This window comes from Myzus persicae, unplaced genomic scaffold, assembly GCF_001856785.1.
Source record: "Myzus persicae strain clone G006 unplaced genomic scaffold, MPER_G0061.0, whole genome shotgun sequence".
NCBI classification, from domain to species: domain Eukaryota; kingdom Metazoa; phylum Arthropoda; class Insecta; order Hemiptera; family Aphididae; genus Myzus; species Myzus persicae.
Genome location: NW_019103697.1, coordinates 542,215 through 565,534, shown reverse-complemented (window position 1 = coordinate 565,534; position 23,320 = coordinate 542,215). Strand labels below are relative to the sequence as shown.

Genomic DNA, 23,320 nt, shown 5'->3' with positions numbered 1-23,320 from the left:
AATTACACAAAACATTGTAACAAGGTTAATTATTTATAAATATATTATGTGGGTGCAATTAATATTAAATAAATTGTCAACGTGGAAAAAGAGTCATACGTTTGAAAAAAAACAACTAAATTTAGATGACTTCAATATAAAACATTTTAGATTCATTAGGTAGAATGTCTATTCTATGTGTTCATTATGTGTGTAGGTATATCGTATATGTATGGATAGGTAGTTAAAATAACTCATATAATGGTTAGTATTGTTCCTAATGATAAGAATATATCCTATGCAACGGAAATGGTTATTAAACGTAGGAATAAAAATATATGTATTCAACTCCTTATTAAATGCTTATTTCCAATCGCCTTAAAGCATATACCATTGTCTCTCGTTTGTGATATAATCTTATGGAATATTTAAATTACATTGAAAAGTCGGTTAGTTGTAAACATTTAAGTACTAATTATTATTTTTTTATTATAATTATTAGTGTAGGCTAATAAAGAATACTGTTATCTTGCGCTTATTCATTTGATCTTCGCTGTGTATAATATGTTTCGTGTAAATTCACTTGAGTAGTTAATTTGACTCATTAGAAATTATTCTGATTCTAGGTATAATACATCGAAAAAAATACGTTAAAATATTTTTCAATTAAATAGCAAATAAGCATACTTTTTTTTATACCCGAACTGTTGCCATGTTCATGCAACCGATATTCTGAATATGAGCGTAGGGTTTACAATATATATATATATTTTTAATAAAAACCATGAGAGATATTAACATCATTGCTATCTGTTATATTATACTATTCATACATATTACATATACATATTGAAAATGGGCATTTTTGTGTGTGCTTATTTGTTCAGGTTTTATGATTAGTTGGTTCGAAAGGTATAGGTAAAACGTACTTTTAATTTTAAAATTGACTAGTCTCAATATATAACTTCAAAAAGTAAAAACCGTTCTGTACGGAACCATATAATATAACAAACAAATAATGAGTAAAATTATACCACGGTCCACCATACCTATTGTCCAGACGACCAGTTTGCTACTGGACAAAGCATAATATAAAGTTTCAAAATAATCAAAGTGAAATAAAGTCCGATGCAGTTCCGATTACCGCCTATTGGGTCTGTATGAAAAAAAATAAATAATAGAATATTCTCGCATTTACATTATAAATGGAAAAGGTAAAAAAAATTGTACCAATTTGCTGATGAAAATAATGTAAATAAGTGGATTATAAAAACCCCAGTAATATCCGATTTCCAATGGCTTTCAAAAATAGTTTTTCCGATGTTATTGAAAAGTTTCTAATTCCATTAATCGTCCTCCCTCTGGGTAGGACCGCTGCCGACGCTATATAGTACTGCGCCGTACCGTGGTCAGATTACACGATCCGAATACTACGGTAATTTAATTCCTGCAATTCTATCCGACAGTTTTTATTAATCGATTTGAATTGTAGTTCTTAAACTTTGCTCATAAAACAGAACTGGTTCAATTCTAAAAGACGCTATAATATAACCAAGTTTTTTATATTGTTATTTTTCGCTTTGTGTACTTTCTAAACTCTATTAAGATTATTTTTATTTTACCTACCTATTTCATGACTAATTAATGTCTCGAATTGTATATTATATATGGTTGTATTTCATTAGTTCGAAATCACCAACTCTAAAATAATAAGCGTAGGCATAAAAACAATTTTTATGGCAACCACCGTATTCGTTTTTATAACTTTTATAACATATGCCCATGTAACGTGTTCATTAGTAAAATCATATGCACAAATTACGGAAACAACGGGTGGAAACCGTTTTTGGAACCGATATCGTTCTGGCGATGTGTTCCCCAGGGGGTCTATCCGTCGTTGCGAAATCCAATCAATTGCCAGATGCCGTCGAAAAATATGGTGTCGCACGCATATGCATCTTTACGGTTTAGGTACACTCCCGTAGTGTGTTATATTATAATTATAGATATTTACGTATTTTTATTATTTCACTCTGTGGCATCGAGTTATTTTAGTTATACTATTATAAATAGTATATAAAATATAAAATTACGATACGTCAGTAAAATCCTAGTTTTGATTTAAGCGTAGACGTGTGTTTATCTCGCCAGTATTTTGAACATCGTATTAATTATATTTTATTAATTAAAATGTTTTCAAAAATTCACGCATTATTGGATAAATTCTATTTTAGAGTTAAAAACTTCGATGTCAGTATGAAATTATTTTAGACATGCAACATATTACGCTATAGGTACTATATAGTATAGGTATAACATCATTATAGGGTCGGGGAAGTATATATAAAAACCGTTTGTGTCACTTTAAACTTATTATTTTAAATTAAATTCTTTTCGATCGATTTTTTCAACAATAAAAAAAAAACTCAAAATTCCACGCTGCCGCTTTTTAATCCAATATAGTGGGGTCGTTTTATAGATTCTAAATTAGGCCGAGTGCAATGCCAAAAGTCGCGGCTACCATATATTATTATTATACTGCATAATCGGTAATGTGTGCCCATTTACGGACCAAAGTGTTTCCCTATTCTCTATGGATCCCATTAAGGCTGGTCTGTCATTGTTTTTTTGTTTTTGTTTGCATGTCGCCGCACAGACAATGCGCGTATACGTTTATATTATTCCGGTCTGACATTTTAACACGTCCCAGCAGGTTGTCGTGTTACTATTTTTTTTTCTTCCTTATCCTTCGCTCTTGCATTTCATTCATCAACACACGCCTTTCCCCTCTTGCCCCGCGCGCAGTGTATTTGACGTATGCGCACGCGTACATTATTCGTGTATGTTGTATATATAATATGTATATATATAAAACAACGGGGACAAGATCATCTCGAGTGCTATCAAGATCGAACGTGTTGGTAGTGAACCTATAGTAGGTTGTATAGGTATATAGTATATACATATAAAAAAAAAATAATAATAATAATTGTATCGATACACATATTTTGTTGGAAAAATATTGAATTGCTTTTGTCATTTTAACATTAGAACTTGTGGGCGAAGTCACGTAGGTACATGGAAATCAATAGATATATGCGCGTGTACTCGGGCCAGTGATTTTTTTTTTATTTGTTTACATGGCGTTTCATTTTGAGTTGCACAACCGGATAGACATCGTATAAATTTACATCATGCCATTGTGGTTATGTCTTAGAAACAATCACGATCGAAACAGTCAAACGTTCCAATGATACTAAGCCGCTCATATTTTACCGAATTATGCTGTGTCAGTACCACTACAGAACTTAAATAGTATTAAATCTAATTATAATCACCGGTTGATAGTTAATCCTGCTTTACGTCTATCCATACGCACATAGTGGGAATTAATATCTACGTTTAATTGAACCTCTATAGTATTAACATAACTAGTCCTGTACGTCGTATTATACGTTTGTGATTGTGAAACAGTCGAAATTCATTTAGGCATTTGTTGTTGCTCGGTTACCCATTATCTGTTTGTGTCGTCTTGCAGACTTACAACTAATGGTTGGAAATTCGTAAATTAAATGACAATATTATATATACTATAACGCTGGTACAATATACCTGGTATATCATGCAATCAAGCAAACGAAAAGTAGAGTGATTACTCATAATTTAGATACTCAATTTATACAATACAATAAAGTTATTTTTGTTCATTTCTGCACTCGAAAAAAGGAAAAACGAAGTCTGGTATTGCAAGTAATATTAATATTAACGTGCAATATTTTTGCAAAAACGTGGAAAACGTGTCTGACAATGAGTAGAAGAAAATATTACCCAAACTATTATGATTTTGTATAACACACAATACAACATACGGTTTACTGAACATTATTAAACATCGATTATAGGCGTATTTGTCGTCCATGAATGTAAAAAATACCCTAATATACACAGGTTATAAACGTATACCTATGAACTGCAGACAATGATATTTCGACGCATGAGTCATGACAATAACAAATGGGCTGTAAATCAACTTCCCCTTTCTTTTGCACGCGACTCTACCGCCTGGCGGAGCCACAAGTAATTATAATTCTGTTTTTACTACCCTGCAGGTACTATATACGACCAAATCGTAGGGAAAATAATACATTATATACAAATGTGATCGGTATATACCTTTGCCGAGCCCAAGAAGACCCCCGAAGGTAATTATATTTTATTGGACGTTCGTGACTGCCTAACGCGGCTTTTGGTGTATGTAAAAACACGTTTACAATATTGTACATGGGGTGTAGACGTGTAATAGTATCGGTGAACTTTCAGTGAATTGTGTGTCTCGGTAACGTTTTTTTCTTTCGTTTTATACCCTTTACGCACCCCGACTGGATCGGCATCCTTTCATTTGGTCGCTTTGATGTCGAAAAGACGGGTTTTTTCTCTAAAAACGCTGATATCATAAATATATTTTATATATGATGTCGGTGGTTTATTTCTTGTTCGTAGTGGCATTTCAGTAGGTGAAAAAAACCGAATTCGGCCTTCAGTATAGGTACCTCTTCTTGTCGTCAGACGCCATAAATAGGATTTTACATAAATATAAATGAAACACGATGTATTGACCGTGCTTGCGGACCACAATTGGGTTGTAGAATAAATACGGTTTGGTGTATAATAAGTATATACTTATAAACTTATTACTTATACATATGCATGCTTAAATAACTACCATTTTTTACGGCTATATCGATCAGTAGAATTATTACCTTTCTAGATATTATATTTTTGAGATAATAATAGCTATTAGGTAGCCATCGGGATCGATATTTTTTTATCGTTTAACGTCGCAAGACTGGATCCGGAATAACGCAAAGTAAATAATATATTATGTCCGTTTACAAACGCGAGCATAATATTTCGTTGAACTTTTAGTTTATTTATATACATATACGTTTAATATTATAATATAATATATTATTATAATACATTTTGTGCTGTTCGTTTCGTACTGTATATATTGTATATAAAAATTCGAATAAATGAACTTTTAGGCAGCCATGTAATTTGCATATTGGAATTTCCCCTTGTTTGTTTTTTATGTTTTACCATGACGAATTTAGAATAATAAATGTATACCTGCAGTATATTATGTATACAACACTCGGGCGATGTGTCATCGAGGTGCAAAAATTCACCCACAACGATGTCTTGCGTGTATTAAGACCGTTATTTCAGGTCTCTGACGTTGCCACCGCCGCCCATTTTTTGCCTTTTCGCTTTACGCAATCCGTTAGCACGCATTAACAATATTACAAAATAATGGCGATCGATTAAACTCTATACACATGCAAATAACAGAGCCTATACGCCGATGAGATCATAATAATATAAACGACTTTTCACTGTACCTATACATTCAGCAGTGCATCAGATAATAATAGTCGTTTAGAAGTGCATTGTCGAGTAAATTTCTTCAGTCCTACATATAGGTAACAGTTTTCAACAAAAGAAATCACGCTCGACACGTTAATGGCCGCCGATGCTCACGGTTGTATAAATTCGTAATAATATTGTGTAGGTACATATCTATAAGTAACGCGTGTACAATGTATATAGGTAGGTACTATAAATTATAATATATTTAACGTGCTAATGCACGGTATTGTAGCGCATAATATAACTCACCGAAGATGGATATTTCTAATTCATCAAAAAGCACAATAATTCATAATTCGTTCAGCGGAGTATTTTATTCTGATCGTGGTATTAATATTAAACGTCGTTCTTTTGAAGTACCTATGAAATGTTTTTTTTCCCATCATAATTTATTATTATAATTGAAGTCTAAAATGTATATTTAGGTAGGTACTTATAGTAATTAGTCATAATTACGTATTTGACTTGAGACAAATTTTCCAGTATTATTTATGGTTATCCACCTATATTTTGAAACAATTATTATTCCATCACACTATTATTTACTTAAATAATAATAAAAATAAACGAAATTGATTCGCTCATTTTCTCCCTTAACGCGTCAACCAATTATCATAGATCACTGTGTGGTACCATTCCATAAGAGATTCAAAATTATGTTCATCTGATGAAATTAATATTTGATGTGTGCCCATTAACTACACCCGGTAATTACGCTTCCTCCTCTTTCCAAAATATTCAACCATAAATCCTCATAACTCATCGTAACACTTCAACCAGAGTTGATAAATTTATTTTTAATTATCGTAATATCTGTTAAGACTCACATGTGTTTCACATTCCTCCTCGGGCCATGCCGCGTGTAATAATATAAGTCAACCGAAACCTAATCGTTCGTTCTATGCTACATATTATACACAGCTCTTGACGTCTGCGAATTTCTGGTAAGGCAATAAAAATTCCAACGAAAAAAATTGACTTATTATTTTTCTGTTCTAATAAGATGTGAAAATCTACTACAACATTTGTCACAGGTAAATTTCGTTAAATTTTTATTCTGATCTAAACGGTACAACAAACCGTTTGAAAGAGTTTCCGAAGCATAAAAATAACAAACTGTTTTCTTTCTTACATTTTGAAAATTAAATTTTTGATTATTGTTTATGAATGACGCAGTGAAGCCTTTACTATTGTTATCTTTAGTACATAGTATAGGTCCGTATCCACAGTTTATTTATCATTTTATTTTTGCACGGTACTGTGAACTGATGTACCCAATTCTTTGTTTTTTTCGTTTGGCACTGGATTATGCAGTGTTTCTTCGTGGAAGCTTATAAAACTCACATACTTTTGTGAGGGTGTTGAATGTAAATCGATCCCCGGTTCTTGGTAACATGCGGGGTAAACAAGATGAAGGAATATAATACTATAATGTGGTATATGTTTTTGTCTTACAGAAATGTTTATCAATTTTTGAATATTTTAACAAAAAATTATATAGATATTATGTAGAAATATCGTTCATCGTTTTTAGTAATTCAAGTAATTTTAGTCCAATAATTCTGTCACTCAAGGAAAATATATAATATTTACTAAATACGAATGATGTACAAATACCTACCATCCTTTTTCTTTTTTCTTTTTAAGTTTATTTATAATGGTTATTGATTAAATGTCAAAGATAAAAGAAGCCAGTAGAATGCAAGTTGCAGTTTAGTTTAAAGAAAACAATGTAATATACAATACACTCCTTATATACGCTAGATCGTCTTGTATTACGTCCCTTCCTTAATGGGATTCAGAAGTCGTTTTCTGTGGTTTTCCTTCCCCCACCGCCGCCAACGATCGGGTTTTACACCAAGGGTTTCTTGAGCCCATTAACTATAAAAATCCGTTCGTAAAAGTCTGTGTACGAAAGCCCTGTGAAAGACGGCTGCATGTTAGGCAGTATTATGGTAAACGAATTTAACTACAGAAGTAAGTACACCATACACTGCACCCGTCTTCTCCGGTTTGTTCCTTGTACGTACATTGTAAAACATTGAGGATAACTTAGTTTTTTTTCATTTTTTTCATTATTCTTTTGTAAACAACATAGTTCTGCGCATATAACAATAGATGCTGTAGTTTAAATACGTTGTTTTTTCTACTCTTCTCGTGTTCGCATAAGCCATTGCCATCGAGACAAAAAAAATAAAAAATAAAAGTGCTCTGTTAACAACAAAAATGTACTTCAAGACACGGGAAACTGTGGTGGTGGTGTTTGAAAACTTTTAACATAAACTAGTTCTTAGAGCGAATCGCATTAAAGTTAAGTACGATATTTGCAGCCGAGATGAAAAAGAAAGTCACTACATTCAATTCTTATGTACTCTCGGTGCCTATATAGTTCCTACCTACTCGAGCATTTCATTCAATTTTGAATAGGATCGTTTCAATTGAGCAGGGAAATTAAGTATAATAATATGCTCATATACAAAAACCATTTGTCGTCCCTTCTCGGTTTTATAAATACAATTCGCTTTAAATTCTCTACTGGATGACGAGGATGCATTATTATTGTGGAGCGCCATTGGTGGTGGCTATATAACAAATCACTGATGACTTGTTAGATATCCAAAATAAAAAATTAAAATAAAAAAAAACCTGTAATCGAAACAATAACTCGAAACCCAAAGATAACCATCGAAATATTATACGCTAGGGACCCCGAGGCCGTTACGTAATAATTAAAACCAGATTTCCTTTCTCTGTCTATACGCCGAATGGCATTTCAAATTATAAATTATACTTTGGTGTGATATTTTTGAAACACCGGGCACACATTATGGAGGGGGGCGTAGGTATACCGTTGTCCGTAATCAAAATCGAACGTTCATTAAAAGCTTGTCAAAACACTGTGTTCGCTATGTACGGGATCATTGTGTGAGGGTGTTCGCTTCCCGGGTTCGATGATAAATTATAAAACTGTTTTTGACCTAAATTATAGTCGGGCATTATAATGGTTAGGGGGACGTGGTTTGGAGGGAGAAATATTGTGTTATGGTTAATAGCAAACGAGGGAGGCTAAATACTATATAGATGTATTGTTTTTCGCACGTATCGTAAATCAACAACGGTTGGTACTGGTACTGTGAATGTTTAAAAAAAAAAAATTTTCCTGTAGAAATTTTTTAAAAAAATGCTTATTGGAATTTCTTTAAGTAAACTGTGCATAATAATTTTGATATGAATAAATGAAATCAAATTTGATATTATTAATACGCAAGTAAATAGGAATGTATTTTTTTTCCTTGAACTTTGTGAATATAAGTAAACTAAAATTATATACTTTTATAAATTCGATTGTACACATATTGATGTTATTAAATTATATGCAATACCTTTATATATTTTTTAAACTGTTATATTTTCAATATTGAGCTTTAAAAGTCATAATATACAATTTAATAAACCCTATGTTTCCAAATTGTTATTTTTTTGAAGACTTAATAACAATAATAATACACGATTTGTACAATATAAGTTTATTTAGTATAATTATTGTTCGTGTCTATTTTGAACATAGCGCGTACAAAAGAAAACTTTACTGGCGGGTATATAATTATTGTAAAACAAATGTATATTCGTGTTTGGATCGTAAAACGTTTTTCTTATTTCTTTTTGGGTGTTCTCGACTCGACGCATAGTATCATAAATGTGTAGGTATAGTTTTTAATCGATAGACCACATCTAAACGTTTTTTCTTCTCAGTTTCTAATCGAATTATGCGATAAGTCAGCGTGCGGCGACTCGGAGTAATACTGCTGTGGTCGTGGTTAGGGATTCGCGATTGAAAATCTCGTGCACTCGTTTCGGATCGTGCAACTGCAGACTCCGTCGCTGCGATCCGCGACCCACCGGGTTGATGTGCGTAATGGTATACAATAGTAATAATAATAACAACAACAACAGCAACAATAATATATAATAATATATGCCGCACTGCAGCGGGGACAGCGTATTATGGTAAAAAAGAAGAAAACTCAAATGCATTTATAAACGATAAAATAATAATAATAACGCAACCGACGAGAACAATGAATCTTTAAGCGCACACGGCGATTGCATTTGTAGTAATGAACGAAGACGACGACGACGACGATTTCGTGTCCGGCAATACTGCTGCAGCGGCGGCGGACCACCCGGACACCAGCTACCGGCGACAAATCAATCCCGAGAGATCGGCGTCGTAAGATATACACACAAACCGGCTGCTGATGCTGCTGCCGAGTGCGATTGCCCGCCGCAAGTTAATTAGAAAGAAATGGAAAAACACGAGGCGAAATAATGTATATGTATGTGTGTGTGTGTGTGTGTGTAGTGTGTACAATCGATGCACATATTATTATATATTAAAATGATGACCACTATGTATATATAATATATTACAATATACCTACACACTAATACCTACATATTATTATTATTATTATTATTATTATTATTATTATTATATATAGGTAGGTACACGAGCACCGTGAGCGCGGTTCTTATCTCCGAACGCGGTCTTAAAATCCAGAAAGAATAGACTCGCCGACCGTTTTACTAGCGACTAATTTATGTGAGTTTACCTACATCGACCGTGGTTTAGTTGTGTAATACACACGATGACAATTCAGGATCATTAATTTAATCTACGACTTTTGACCCTCTTATACGGAGTACAATTTATATGGTTAGTCGGTTCGATCTGGTTTGTGTTCCGTGTATGTATATAATATATATATATATATATATTATAATGGTTTTCTTTTCTCGTCTTACCCTAAGAAAGAAAAGCGATTTTTACTGAAATGTATCTGTACACGCCTTAGCGCCTATCTTGTTTTTCATTTGTTTTCCAAATGAACGCAGTTGGTTTTGATTTTTGGCCAACGATAAGATAATGACGCGCCCGAACGATTTTGGTTAAATTCATTTTTCCATACACAAAAATATATTATATTTTTATTTGTGTGTGTGTGTGTGTGTGTGCATTTTGAATTATCCAAGTTAATTATTAGTTATTCCTATATGTTTCCGACATTTTAATTTGTATACGTGTTTATAACTTTTATTCGGTTCGCTCGTGATATCGAATAATAATTGGAGTGATATAATACAACCGTGTGTTTGTAATAAAGTAATAACTGTATATGCATTTTTATGGTATGACAACTCGCGTACATAAAAAACAAACAGATATAGACGGTAGTTTTTTTTTAAATTTCTATACCTACCTATATACATTGAGATTGGGCATACATACGTCAATAATTAGGTCGTGATGGCTCGTTCTTTTTTTCCGTGCGTTTATGTGTGGGAAATGCAGTACGTAATAAGGTCGGAAATCGGATAACCCGTGGGTCGTCATAAATCTGCCCTGTTAATTAAAAGAAAAAAAAACACCACGTGTCCAATTAACGACAAAACAAACCGTAACACGAAACCGATTCGACGCATGCAAATGGTCCGCGGGCTTACGATTTGTGGTTCGTCCTTCATTCCCGAACGAATGATACAAAGCTGGTTAGGTACATATAAAGTACCTATGTATATATAAATGAGCTACGGTGGCACGGTGGTGATTTCGGCCAAGATATAGTTTTACACTAAAAAAAGGGAAAAAATCAGCCGAAAACGTCAGTTTAAATTTCATATGTACGATAGTGTAGTATACATACGAGTTACGACGGTTTTCAAAATTATGTTTTCCCGAAAAGACAATCGCGCCGGACGCGCGTGGGTGGTCTGACTGCGCCGAAAAACAATAGTCCACGACGACGACAACGACAAGAGCCCTATAGATTTATGTGGCCGTTGCCGTGTAATGAAGAGACTTTAATAATAAAGCGATCGTGCATATAATGTATACCAAGCTCAGCGCGTATAACCGGTCGTGGCGGGATTAAACAGTAGTAGTATGTAATATAATATAGTGGAATTACGTATTATTATTATTATATATTATAGTGGTGGTTCGAAAATTTAGCATAACCAGCAGTCCCATTGTGCACCAGACAAATTGTGTAGTATTTATATGTCCGATTCGTCGAAAATAGGTTTTTTTGTCTACCGCTCCGTTTTGTTTAACATATAATGCATTAGTATATAATATGTATATTGTGTGTAGTAAATATATTATATCTCTGCTGTATTATACATATATACTACACTTACCCACCCATCTAGAATTCGTATATTTTTTGTTTTTGTGTGTGTAGTTGCTTAATGATTTCCGTTCAAAACAACATGTAAAGTTTAGTAGTGAAACAGCAGAAACGCCGAATAATACATATATAGAAACAAACGGGATGTGTAACGGACTTTTTAATTTTAGTTTAATCCTTTCTGTCGTCAGCTGATGTATTAATAAAGGGTTGTACTCTGCAATACCAGTCGACGAGACACATTTGATTTGAGCAAAGTTTTGAAATTTGAATACACTGTAATAATAAATAGCTTTTCAAAAGTTGAAGTGCATAACATAATTTATATGCCCAGCACTTTCCTGCAGACCTAGTCACAGACCACTTTATAATATTACACGCTCCACAAATATATATAATGTATATTTTATTTTTAATTAACTCTATAATATACGCGTAACAGATTTCCACATAAACAATTTTCATGTAGTCTCAATTTTTTTTTTAAGTCGTTTCCTAGTAATAGTTTTTCTTCAAAATAGCCGTACATATAGCTGATATTATGTACATCGATTATTTTTTTTTTTCTGTTATTGTTACACCATCAACTACGTGGTTATAAGCTTACAATTATAGTTAAGTTAAAATTATTATTTGCGTAGAGATATTTTTCACAATGAAATAACATTATATTGAGTTGTACATTTCAATTTTGTATTTAACCTTATAAATTACTCACAATAATTTCAGTGCATGTATAATTCAATAGCAATAAGTTACATATACCTTCCTAACTTATGACTCATAACAGTTTTAACCTTTACGATCTCGTTTTAATTTGATTAAGTGTGCTTTGAGTCAGTATTGTACCTACGTACTGAATTATTACGATTTCATAATAGCTTAGCTCTATATAGCTTATACATCCCTGTAAAATATGTATAATATCATAATAATTGTGTTGTCTTGGACACCTGTGGTAACGTATCCAGTGACGGCAGGGGAGGGGGTGGTCCAGAACTCCCGCTGAGTATAGCAATTTTAATGTTAAAAATGTTTTCTCACCATTAAAATTTAGTTTAATAAAAAAATTATATATTTATATATATTATGAAATAAAAAATTAAAAGACATTTATAATCTTTAATGTTAGGTATCGTGACTTTAAAACTAACATATCAAAAAAAACCTTCGTGAAATTTCAATATTATTACATACTTTATAGTTTAATAAAATATTATTTTAACACTGTTCAAATATTACCTACTTATTAAATAGGTTAGCATTAATAATTGCGTATCACATAGGTACCTACGTCCTACATATTTGCCAGCTTTTTGCCTGCATAAGACGTGTCTATATGTAATCTATTATGAAGTAAACTTACTTGTAAGTAGAGCAAAAATAAAAAAACAATTATTATTATTATTATTATTGATTAAATAATCCTTCCTTCCTACTTAACGGATTTCCGAGACATCGCTGCATGTAGAGACTCCTGCAGCTGTAGTTGGATTCACATATCACATGTCACACAATATATTATTATATTATAAGGCTTTATTATCATTCAAACATGCCAAATACTTTTATGTTAATTTGTACCCTTTCCCTGATTATTAACAATCCGAGAAAATGGTCCACGTTAATTGATGATTAAACTAAATAACATTATGGTAATTGAATAAACAATTTAACGCATTTTTTTTTTAAATAGCAGGTACAGAGAGGAAATAATGAATAACGAACGACTGTTTTTCTTATTATTTGAGTCGTATTGTAGTACGAAGCATCGTTGTATAAATAAATATATGCGTATCGTCGGCGCGTAATAACTTTACTTCACTTTGGATATGGTAGCCAATTCTTCATACGCCTTCGTGGTTTTCCATTTAAAATTCAATTTATGGATCGCAAAAATGTTTTAATGTTCTTTCGTATCCATATTCTTGTACATATACGTCTCGCGCCGGACGATTAAACACGCTTGTATTTTTATACGTTTTTTTTTTTGGCTAAAACATCTCTAAACTTACCATTTAATAATAACTCTACGACGACGTTGAAATAGTGCGGTGGCAATTTTTAATGACATGTTCGTTGACCTTTTATCAGAAGACGTGTTTATATCTATTAAATTGTACGAACGTTTAGATTCGATTATATCATTTCTGCGGATTCGAAAAAAAAAATATCGACAGTGACACGTGTGTACACAATTAAATATAGTTGCACAATCATAAAAATTGCCAAATGAACCGCAATAACAAATTATTACGTTATGTACGAATTATTTGATCTCAAATAATATTAATGACTTCTAAGTATTATAGCTGATCTATTTTTCTTAACTACAATTATTATTGTCTAATAAAAAATTCTAAGAAAATCAATTACTTTCTAAACTATACCTATTAGACACGGCTAATTTTCAATTAGTTTCATATTGTATTATACCTATGCCGTTTAGTAATTTTAAAACACTTAATTCATATATTCTCTACATATCTTTTTAATGTAATGTGTACCATCATCTATCATAATTACATTGAACATTTATTAAACTTTGAAGAACGATATTCCACCTTGTTTTTATTTTATACTCAATAAAAAAAACCATCCTATTGGTTATCAATGGATTATCAATCCTATGTCCAATGTCTTAGAGCGACAGTCGTCATTGTCGTCGTAGGGCTACCTGTATGAAGTTAGGTAGTGCAATTATAATAATAATATTTTATTGATGTGAAGTTTATGTAGTAAAAATACATTAAACAATGCATTTAAAATTTCAAAAAATACCATAAAAAGGCACCATAAATTCCGAAAATGCACTAAAAATGCAATAAAACGTATAAAAATCTATCAATTTGTGGATAAGTTAAGAATAAAAAAAACTATTATTTTTATCCGTTCACCTACAAAAATGTATGGTCATACGAAAGTTATAAATAATTCATAAAATATTTGTTGATAATTTTAATTGACGAGAATTGTTAAAAATATCGAATAGCAATAAATAAATAAATAAATAAATTGACAAACTATGAAGACTAAAAATGACCTAAAACTTCACAAGGATGCATTTTCCCGAAAATTCTCAGCCCTAATGATAACATGCGTGTAACATAACATAAAACGACCCGTTTCGTAAAAATATTATACCGCGCAATACTGCATCACTGTTTTGTTGTATGTCATATCATTACACGGTGACCGTTTATATGAGCTGTGATATAATATTGTACGCGACTGCATAATATTTTAGTGCGTAAAGCGCATGTACGCGGGGAGCTTTTCATTGTCATCATCTAATGGACTACACGAACCCGGGACATTAATGAACTAATGGACCTTTGCGTGATCGCCAAACCGCAGCGCCGTAGGGGTCTCCGCGTGCCCGGTGCAGCGCCACCATCATCGTCTCAAAACCGACTGCAGAGTCATCGTCGTCCCGCACCGCACTGATTTCTTCTCGTCCGAGTTGATTAATACGTATTATGCGTTTATTAATATTGTATCATTATACGTGTAACCCGCGCAGCTCCTCTCGTCCTGCCAGGCAGCGTCGTCGTCGAGGGCGGTATTAAAACAATTTTTTTTTTTTAAGATTTAATAGAAAGAAAAAAAAATGATTACAATTTTTTTTCACTCATAACACAATAAAATATCGTATGATATTATTATAAATTCGCCCACAATATACACGTTGAACGAGCGGCAGTTTGTATGTGCGTTATATAATCTATTAACGTGTTCTTCAATTATTGCGGGGCGGTAAATTGCGTCGGTCTCGCGGCGCATGACTCTCGCGGTCGGTCATTAACTATATAAAGGTACGTGTGTGTGTGTGTGTGTGTGTGTAGACTTTGTGTATGGACGTCTCACGTCGTATATTATTTACACCTGATTTATGGCCGGCAATAATTATACACACACGTAGGACGTTTGCGCGACACAATTAAATCCCGTGTGTACCTACTGCACGCGATGCATTCGGATCGGATACTTAATGAATTCCTTATAAAGTAATAAACGTAATAATATATTTTATATTATATAGGTAGGTATACACGACTCGGATATATTTTTATTGTAACGCGTAGACGTATCAAGAAATATGTTTAATCGATTAACCGAAAAGCTGAAGTTCGCATTCGCATTTCGTTCTTCAAACAATGATTTTCGAATTAAGCAGTCCAAAACAAAAAATCCTTTGAATAAGAATCACTTCAACTATACGTCCTAGTCGTCCTACACTATTATAATATACGCTTGGGTATCGTCTTTTGATCCACACATATTGTATATATACATATACAATATACATATATATATATATACATATACAATATACATATATATATATATAGACCTAGATTTTCCTGCTCCTGCAGCGCTACCCTTCGTATATCCATTATAGCTCTTAAATTATATTTTACAAATATGCGGATGAGAGTTGAATTAAAAAAATCATCAAAACTTTATTTTTTATTTTTATTTGCTGACCCATTGAGAATTGTTTGTTTTTATACTAAAGACGAAAATATTACCAGCGAAATTTAATATAAAATAAAAAGGGTTAAGAGAAACCAAACACTAATTACTTCGGATATGAATGACGCGCAGGAGAGGGCTGTTCTGCTTTTTAGTAAATGAACTCGTCTCTTGCCGTTTTTGTTTTGTGTGTTCGCTACTTGTTTTTTTATTTAATACTTTTTTTTATGTTTATATATATATATATATATATATAAAATTAGACGTGTAATTTATTAACATCATATATTTCTTAGCTGTCTTTTGAAATCTCGGTATACGTCTTTATCCAATTCCACGGGAAAAAATGGCACTAAATTCGTCGTGTACACGTTTGAGGTTTATTGTCTGTGAAATTTGTTCGGGTGCGTAACTTTTATTTTCCACGCAAACGGCTAACGATTTTATTTCTTTATAAATCCTTTGAGTGGTTTAATGTCATTATTTCGATGTCATTGTGCCAGGAATATTTATTATTTGAGTATGAACTATAAAATATACATGTACCTACCTACTATTAGATATGTCACTGTGTACAATAATCGACTTGGATACTCAAATACGTATAGGTACTGCAGGTACAAAACTTTATTTCCTTTACGTCAAGGAAGGTATTGGGTTATTTACATAACTACATAAGTAGCAGGAATAAAATATTATAACCTCGCATACCTGTTACGGAATTCCGGGGTACAATTCAAAACTATTCTTATATTATATATATGATGTATAAAATACCTACAAATATTTAATATAATTTTGTAAAATTAAATTGAAAAACCGTAGCTTTCGTTTAGCAGATTTATTTGTTTTAGTTGGAAGTGGACAGCTCGAGAAAAAACAAAATTAAATAAAGGGTTGGCAAATCCAATTCAGGAGGTCTGGCATTTTTTCAATTAACTCCTTGTTTCTTCTTCCTTCATATACGCAAACATAATAAGCCCAGTACCTTACCTCTTAAAGTTATTACTTTAGTCCACTCAAAAGAGAAAAAGATCATTCTGACAGGAACCGTTCGGAACGATGACGTTTTTCAGGATTGGATAAAAAAATATATATGTCGGTGTGGCTATATTATACAGTATATATATATATATATATACACCACACATAACATACATGTGAATCGTACTGACACCTCGGGCAAACAGTGTTTGGGCGGTAACCAAGTGAATTGGACTAAGTGTAACACGAGCATTCACATAAAACACCTCTATACATTTCAATGTTTTTTTCGTGATGCGGATTCCTTGTACATGTACAATCTACCTAATAATATATAGATGTTCGGTATTATTTATTTTTCTATGTTCCATTATCCTCTATGTGGTCTAAAACACGTTGCGTTACTCTGAACTATAATGGGTACTTATACCTAATTTCAATACATTATTTTTGGGAACATTGTATCTCGTATGCTTGTTGCATTTAATTTATACATTAATATATTATTATATTTCCGGTGTTGTGACGTTTATTATACACATACATATTATATTTTCATTAATTCAAAACAAGTTTTAAATAATTGATTTCTAAGCGTGGTCAGTAAGAAATATGCCTGTTAAAAGTACTTCCGTCGACGTTTGATATTTGAACAGTGCACCTACCACCTATTATATTCAACGATGAATGGTAAATAGTGTTAAACGTTTCCTCTATAATATAATGGCTTAAAATAATATACATATTATATAATGCTGCTACCGCGGATAGTGGGCAACATAACCCAGTATGGGATCGACATAGAGTAGGTAGGTATTCGGCAATCGATTATTATTTCTTTTTTTTTTTTTCAAGTAAGCTGCAATAGAACAAACGCCGACGATATCTGCGAGAGGAGAACGCTATGTTATATACATATACGCAATAATGTATGCGTCCGATTTCAATTTAACGCCACCGCACGAATCACCTTGTCCAAAGCGCGTGAAATAATACACTCTTAATGGCTTATAATATTAAAATATAATACGCGTACAAAACGATTTATTCGGGCGGCCACGTGTGAGCAGTGCATCGTGCCCCCGCGGCTCGACGAAAAAAAAAACAGATTGTATAATAATAAGAATATAATAACGACGACGAAAAACGTTTACCACCGCAGCGACTCGATGAGATTTCACGGCCGCTCGCTGTCATAACACCGTCGCGGTCGTAGTAAAGGTACTCGTCCCGCGAGAGAATAATAATAATATGTATACAACGACCCGGGTGAGTGTCGTCCGCGTGTCTGCGTTAAAAAAAAAACCCACAAAACCGTGAAATATTAATTATCATTTCTTGCGACGATACCGCGTTAAATAGATGTTGTGAATGAGACGACGAGTTCGTTAGAAGTTTATTATAGTATACTATTTTATCGCATATAATATACCTACGGAGTCAGCTCGTGGCTTCCAAGCTATAAGTGCTGTACACGCTATTTTGAAAGAAAAAATGTGTTAATATTGTTATAAGGTTAGATTTTTTTCAATATTTTAACAAAAACCCCAGTTTATAACAAATACGCCTCTATACTAACTTTGTATACCATTTACCCAAAGTATAAAAATATTCAGTATCCGGCATTGACTGCAGGTCGTTTACATTCGTTCCTCGTCATCTTATTTATTTATTTTTAATTAGACTGGTGACAAGTGTTTGCTCTGAAAATATGTTTATTTTACTTCCCGTGTTGTTTGTGTGTGTGGGTGGGAAAGAGTAAAAAATGATGTCACTATAAATTTATCTAGTTTTTCCTGGACATGCCTATTTTTGCCCAAACCTGCTTACACTGATTGCACGTCATGGCCTGTCCATCAGTCGGTGCAACGACTGGGCGGTTTAGGACCACGACGCGCGTACAGGCGATGACGAGACGAAATAGGACAACTCCCCTATACCGGCGCGGAGACCGCGAGCACGACTCCTGTCCGGATGTTAAAAAACGGATGATTCGTGTGATAATGAAGCGAAAACGGAAACGGGGAGAAAATCTTTAGACACGTACCAATATATATATATATGTTTATAAATAATTGTGTGCGCACGCAGAGAGAGCAGAATGCGTTTTTAATTGGATCCCGAATGCGAGAAATCATCTCACTCGCGCTTTCGGTTAATCGGCCGCGTTGGTACATATAATAATAAAAATATAGTGTTATTATTTTTTATATACATATATATAGGTATGGGTAGTGATGTAGGTATGTAATTACTATTATACATGTATAGTCGCTGCGGTATTGTCATTTTCTGCCGACGACACGGTAAATAACGCGTAGTTAAGCTCCGGACTCTTTTCCCCCACCCCGCTGCAGCACCGCAAACTCGCTTTTCGTTTATAATAATATAAAATATAGGTATATAGCCGACTGCTGACAAAGACCGTACGCGAAACAAAAAAAAATCCAGTATATATAATATAATAATATATACACTCAAAGGGATATTTTGTGTATATATACCTATATATTTGTATATGACATTTTTTTAACCGCCCTCCCTTTTTTGTGTTCTGCCTGCAGAAATTCGATTATCGTATCGATTCGAAAACGCGGAGAGTCCACTATATAACTGTAGACGAGCGAACGACATTTGCATAATTGGCGTTTCTGCTGTCGCGTCGTATATTCGTCACTATATAATTATTATTATTATTATTAGTGGTCGGGCGGATTTCGAGTAACAGAAGGTATATGCTCTGAAAACCGATCGGTCGATCTTTAGATCGCAATCTACATAGTAGTTTATTGTATTATCGTAGTATATAATAATGCTCCTCCGTGTTTTTTGAATTTTTTTCTCGAACTCTCCCCACACGACAACGTCATTTATCATTTGCCAGCTATATATTATAGTGCAGAGCTGCACGTCTCGTCAGGCATTTTAGAACTAATGCGCTTTAAAGTTGACCCCCTGCATATATACAGAATAATGTATGTATACGTACATGGTATAAATTCAATAACGCTCCGCTGTATATTAAGTAAGATTTGCAAAGCTAATTAATTCTACCCAATCGTGTAAGTTTTATCGTTGGAGTTCGTGCCGTTCAAAAGTACGCTTATATATATATATGTATTATAATAGGTATGCATCATGTACATACATGTATATGCGTGTATATGCACATCGCATACAACTCGAAAACTAAACTCACAGAACTTTAGACTCGTTGGTTGTAATAATATATACATACCGACCCCAACCTCCACCAGCCCTCCATACAGTCCGCACGATCTGTTATAAATTATATAAAGGTATGCACATTGTGTTATTATTATTGTTGTATATGTAATCGGCTGTGGGAGACGAACTGGGTCCGCCTCATCACAACGTCACGTCGTCGCTTCGCGCTCACCCGTCAGTGCTATTCGCCTATATTATGTGAAGTTTAGTGACCCGCCACTTTGGGTTTACTTTGGTTTCTCGTGGCGTGCGCTCGGCGAAACATAATAGTGTTTATAATAATCGTGTCGCGTTAAAACGTCGGTCGTTAATCACCGACAATATTATTCGTAGCCCGCGCCGTAGTCGTTCGTCAAAAGAACTTTATATTATTATTATTATTATTGTTATGTGTTCGTTTGCAGACAAAAGGACGCGGGAAGCGAACACAATTAACACGGTAACTAGAGGGACACGAAAATAAAAAAAATTGTTACCATAATAATACGCGCGCGTTGGCTAAACGAGACAAATTGTCTTCTTCCTTGTGCAGTCTCCGATCGCGGACGTAGGTCGCGACTGACTTATTATATATATATATACACACATCTTCTATTAGACTATATCCGAGAATCGAACGACTTCCTGTTTTTCGTCTGATAAATTGTTAAATTGCAGGGCATAATATTGCTGCTCAGCATAGATTATTACGGGCTTGGTCGCTACAGCGTTCTGTAGTGACGACTGAAAGTTTTAAAATATGGTTGCGAAATTTAGGTAGATAATACACATCATATTTTGCAAGTATATATGTTAGCGGTAATGTATGTAATACGTTATTTTATTAAATAACTAGTTATTCTATAAAATTCCTAAATATGTTCGTTAATATATAAATTACACGGTTTTACTAGTTAATATATAAAATACCGATTGGGTTTTCGTTAATGTATGAAATTTATATCATTAGGTAGATATGACCGGGACTGGATTAGATAACATACAAAATTTGTTACCGTTGTTGTTATTAATAAAAATAATAAGATAAGATAGTATTGAACCACACCATTTGGCATAGACTAGACTTATTCGTGTGACAGTGTACTGCGAGTTTACTTACTAGTTAGTTTAATTATTTTTAGTGTTGTATAGTGTAATAACTAATAAGTGTGCTTTAAAATGAAAACCAAATTTGATACAATTATAAAAAATACAACAACAGAACGTAATAACAGCACGTTTTTGCTGAAAGAAAAATATGATTCCTTAATAAGTGAAGTGAAACGTATTAAAACAGGAAAAAAAGAATCGCCACGTGATTATTGGTTAGTACAACGGTATGATGTGATAGAAGTGCAGGGTAATGAAAAACTTATACGTCCAATGAAAGAAAATTCTGATATTATATTTTACGTCCACGACGAAGAATTATATGATATTTTACTTAACATTCACCTATCTATTGGACATGGTGGTAGAGACAGAATGATGTATGAACTGAAAAAAAAATATAAAAATATTACTCAATCAAACGTCAAAATTTTTTTAAATTTATGTGAATCATGTGTAAAAAAACAAAAAAGTGAAAAAAAAGGTATCGTGACAAATCCTATGATTTTTTCTGAATTAAATAGTAGATGTCAATTAGATCTTATTGATTATCAAAGTCAAGCTGATGGTGAATATAAATTTGTGTTGGTGTATCAAGATCATTTGACTAAATTTTGTATTTTAAAACCATTAAAATCGAAAAGAGCTGAAGAAGTAGCATATTGTCTCATAGATATTTTTACGGTGTTCGGTGCTCCAAGTGTACTACAAAGTGACAACGGTCGTGAATTCAGAAACCAAACAATAGATTCATTAAAAGAAATGTGGCCTGAATTATCTATTATTCATGGCAAACCTCGCCACAGTCAGTCCCAAGGATCAGTGGAGAGGGCAAATCAAGATATAGAGAATATGATAATTACCTGGATGAAGGACAACAACACAACAAAATGGAGTGAAGGGCTAAGGTTTATTCAATTTATGAAAAATAAAGCTTTTCATAGGGGGATAGGACGAAGTCCTTATGAAGCTATGTTCGGATGTTCCCCAAAAGTAGGAATTTCTTCAAATACTCCAGACAATATTTTGAAAGTTTTGAATACAGACAAAAGTTTAAATAATAAAATTAACAAAGATTTAGAGAAAAATAACTGTAAAATATGCAAACATATATTTATGGAAAATGAAGGGAATACCGAGGAAGAATTGTGTCAACTTTGCATAAATAAAGAAAATATTTCCAATAAAAGAGAAGAAGCAAAAGAATGCTTAGAACGTCAAGCTAAAAGAATGAAACTACAATCAGATATGTCTCATCCACCTGCTCTTCAAGGATGTAACGTACGAGTCAAAATTCCAGATGTTAACAGGTCAAAATGTGATCCACAATCTATAATTGCTATTGTATTAGAAAAAACAACCGACGGATTTTATCGCTTAGGTAATTTTTTTTATTTATAATTTTTTTTTTTTTTTTATTAATAATTCAAATAATTTTGTTTTAGGAACTAAATACGGTACACTAAAACAACTTTACGCGAGGTCACAATTTAGTTTATGCATAGAAAAGTTTATTACGCTTAGTGACGTTCCAGATGGAGATATTTGCCTTCGAAAAGCATCCGAATCCCAATCACTTGGTAATGGACAAGGGTTTTTTAAATGTACATGCCAACAAAAGTGCACCACAAAACGGTGCATATGTTTAAAAAATAATTTACTTTGTAATTCTAAATGCCACCCAAAAAGTTCCTGTACTAATAAATAAATTGTAAATTTAAAAAAAAAATTAATATTAATATTTTATATAATAATGTAATGTGTGTTTGACTTATACTATAATATTTGAGTTTTTAATTTGTAAATTGATTAAGATTTTAATAATTATTCTAATAAATTTATATTAATATTTTATATAATATTGTAAGGCTTGTTTGACTTAATACTATAACATTTGATTTTGTTTGTAATTTGTAATTTGATTAAAACTTTTATTCAATAAT

General features: G+C 32.9%; 2 protein-coding genes across 4 annotated transcripts in view; both read left to right on the top strand.

Annotated features, from left to right (window-relative positions):
• The window catches only part of LOC111035066 (netrin receptor UNC5B), a 126,722-nt gene that overhangs the window by 46,360 nt on the left and 57,042 nt on the right, over positions 1-23,320 (top strand). The gene's annotated exons all lie outside the window — the stretch shown is intronic.
• LOC111035067 (KRAB-A domain-containing protein 2-like) lies at positions 21,077-23,047 on the top strand. Its single transcript, XM_022316572.1, has 2 exons — positions 21,077-21,982; positions 22,964-23,047. The coding sequence occupies exons 1-2, from the start codon at positions 21,447-21,449 to the stop codon at positions 22,977-22,979; spliced, it is 552 nt and encodes a 183-aa protein (XP_022172264.1). The 5' UTR covers positions 21,077-21,446; the 3' UTR covers positions 22,980-23,047.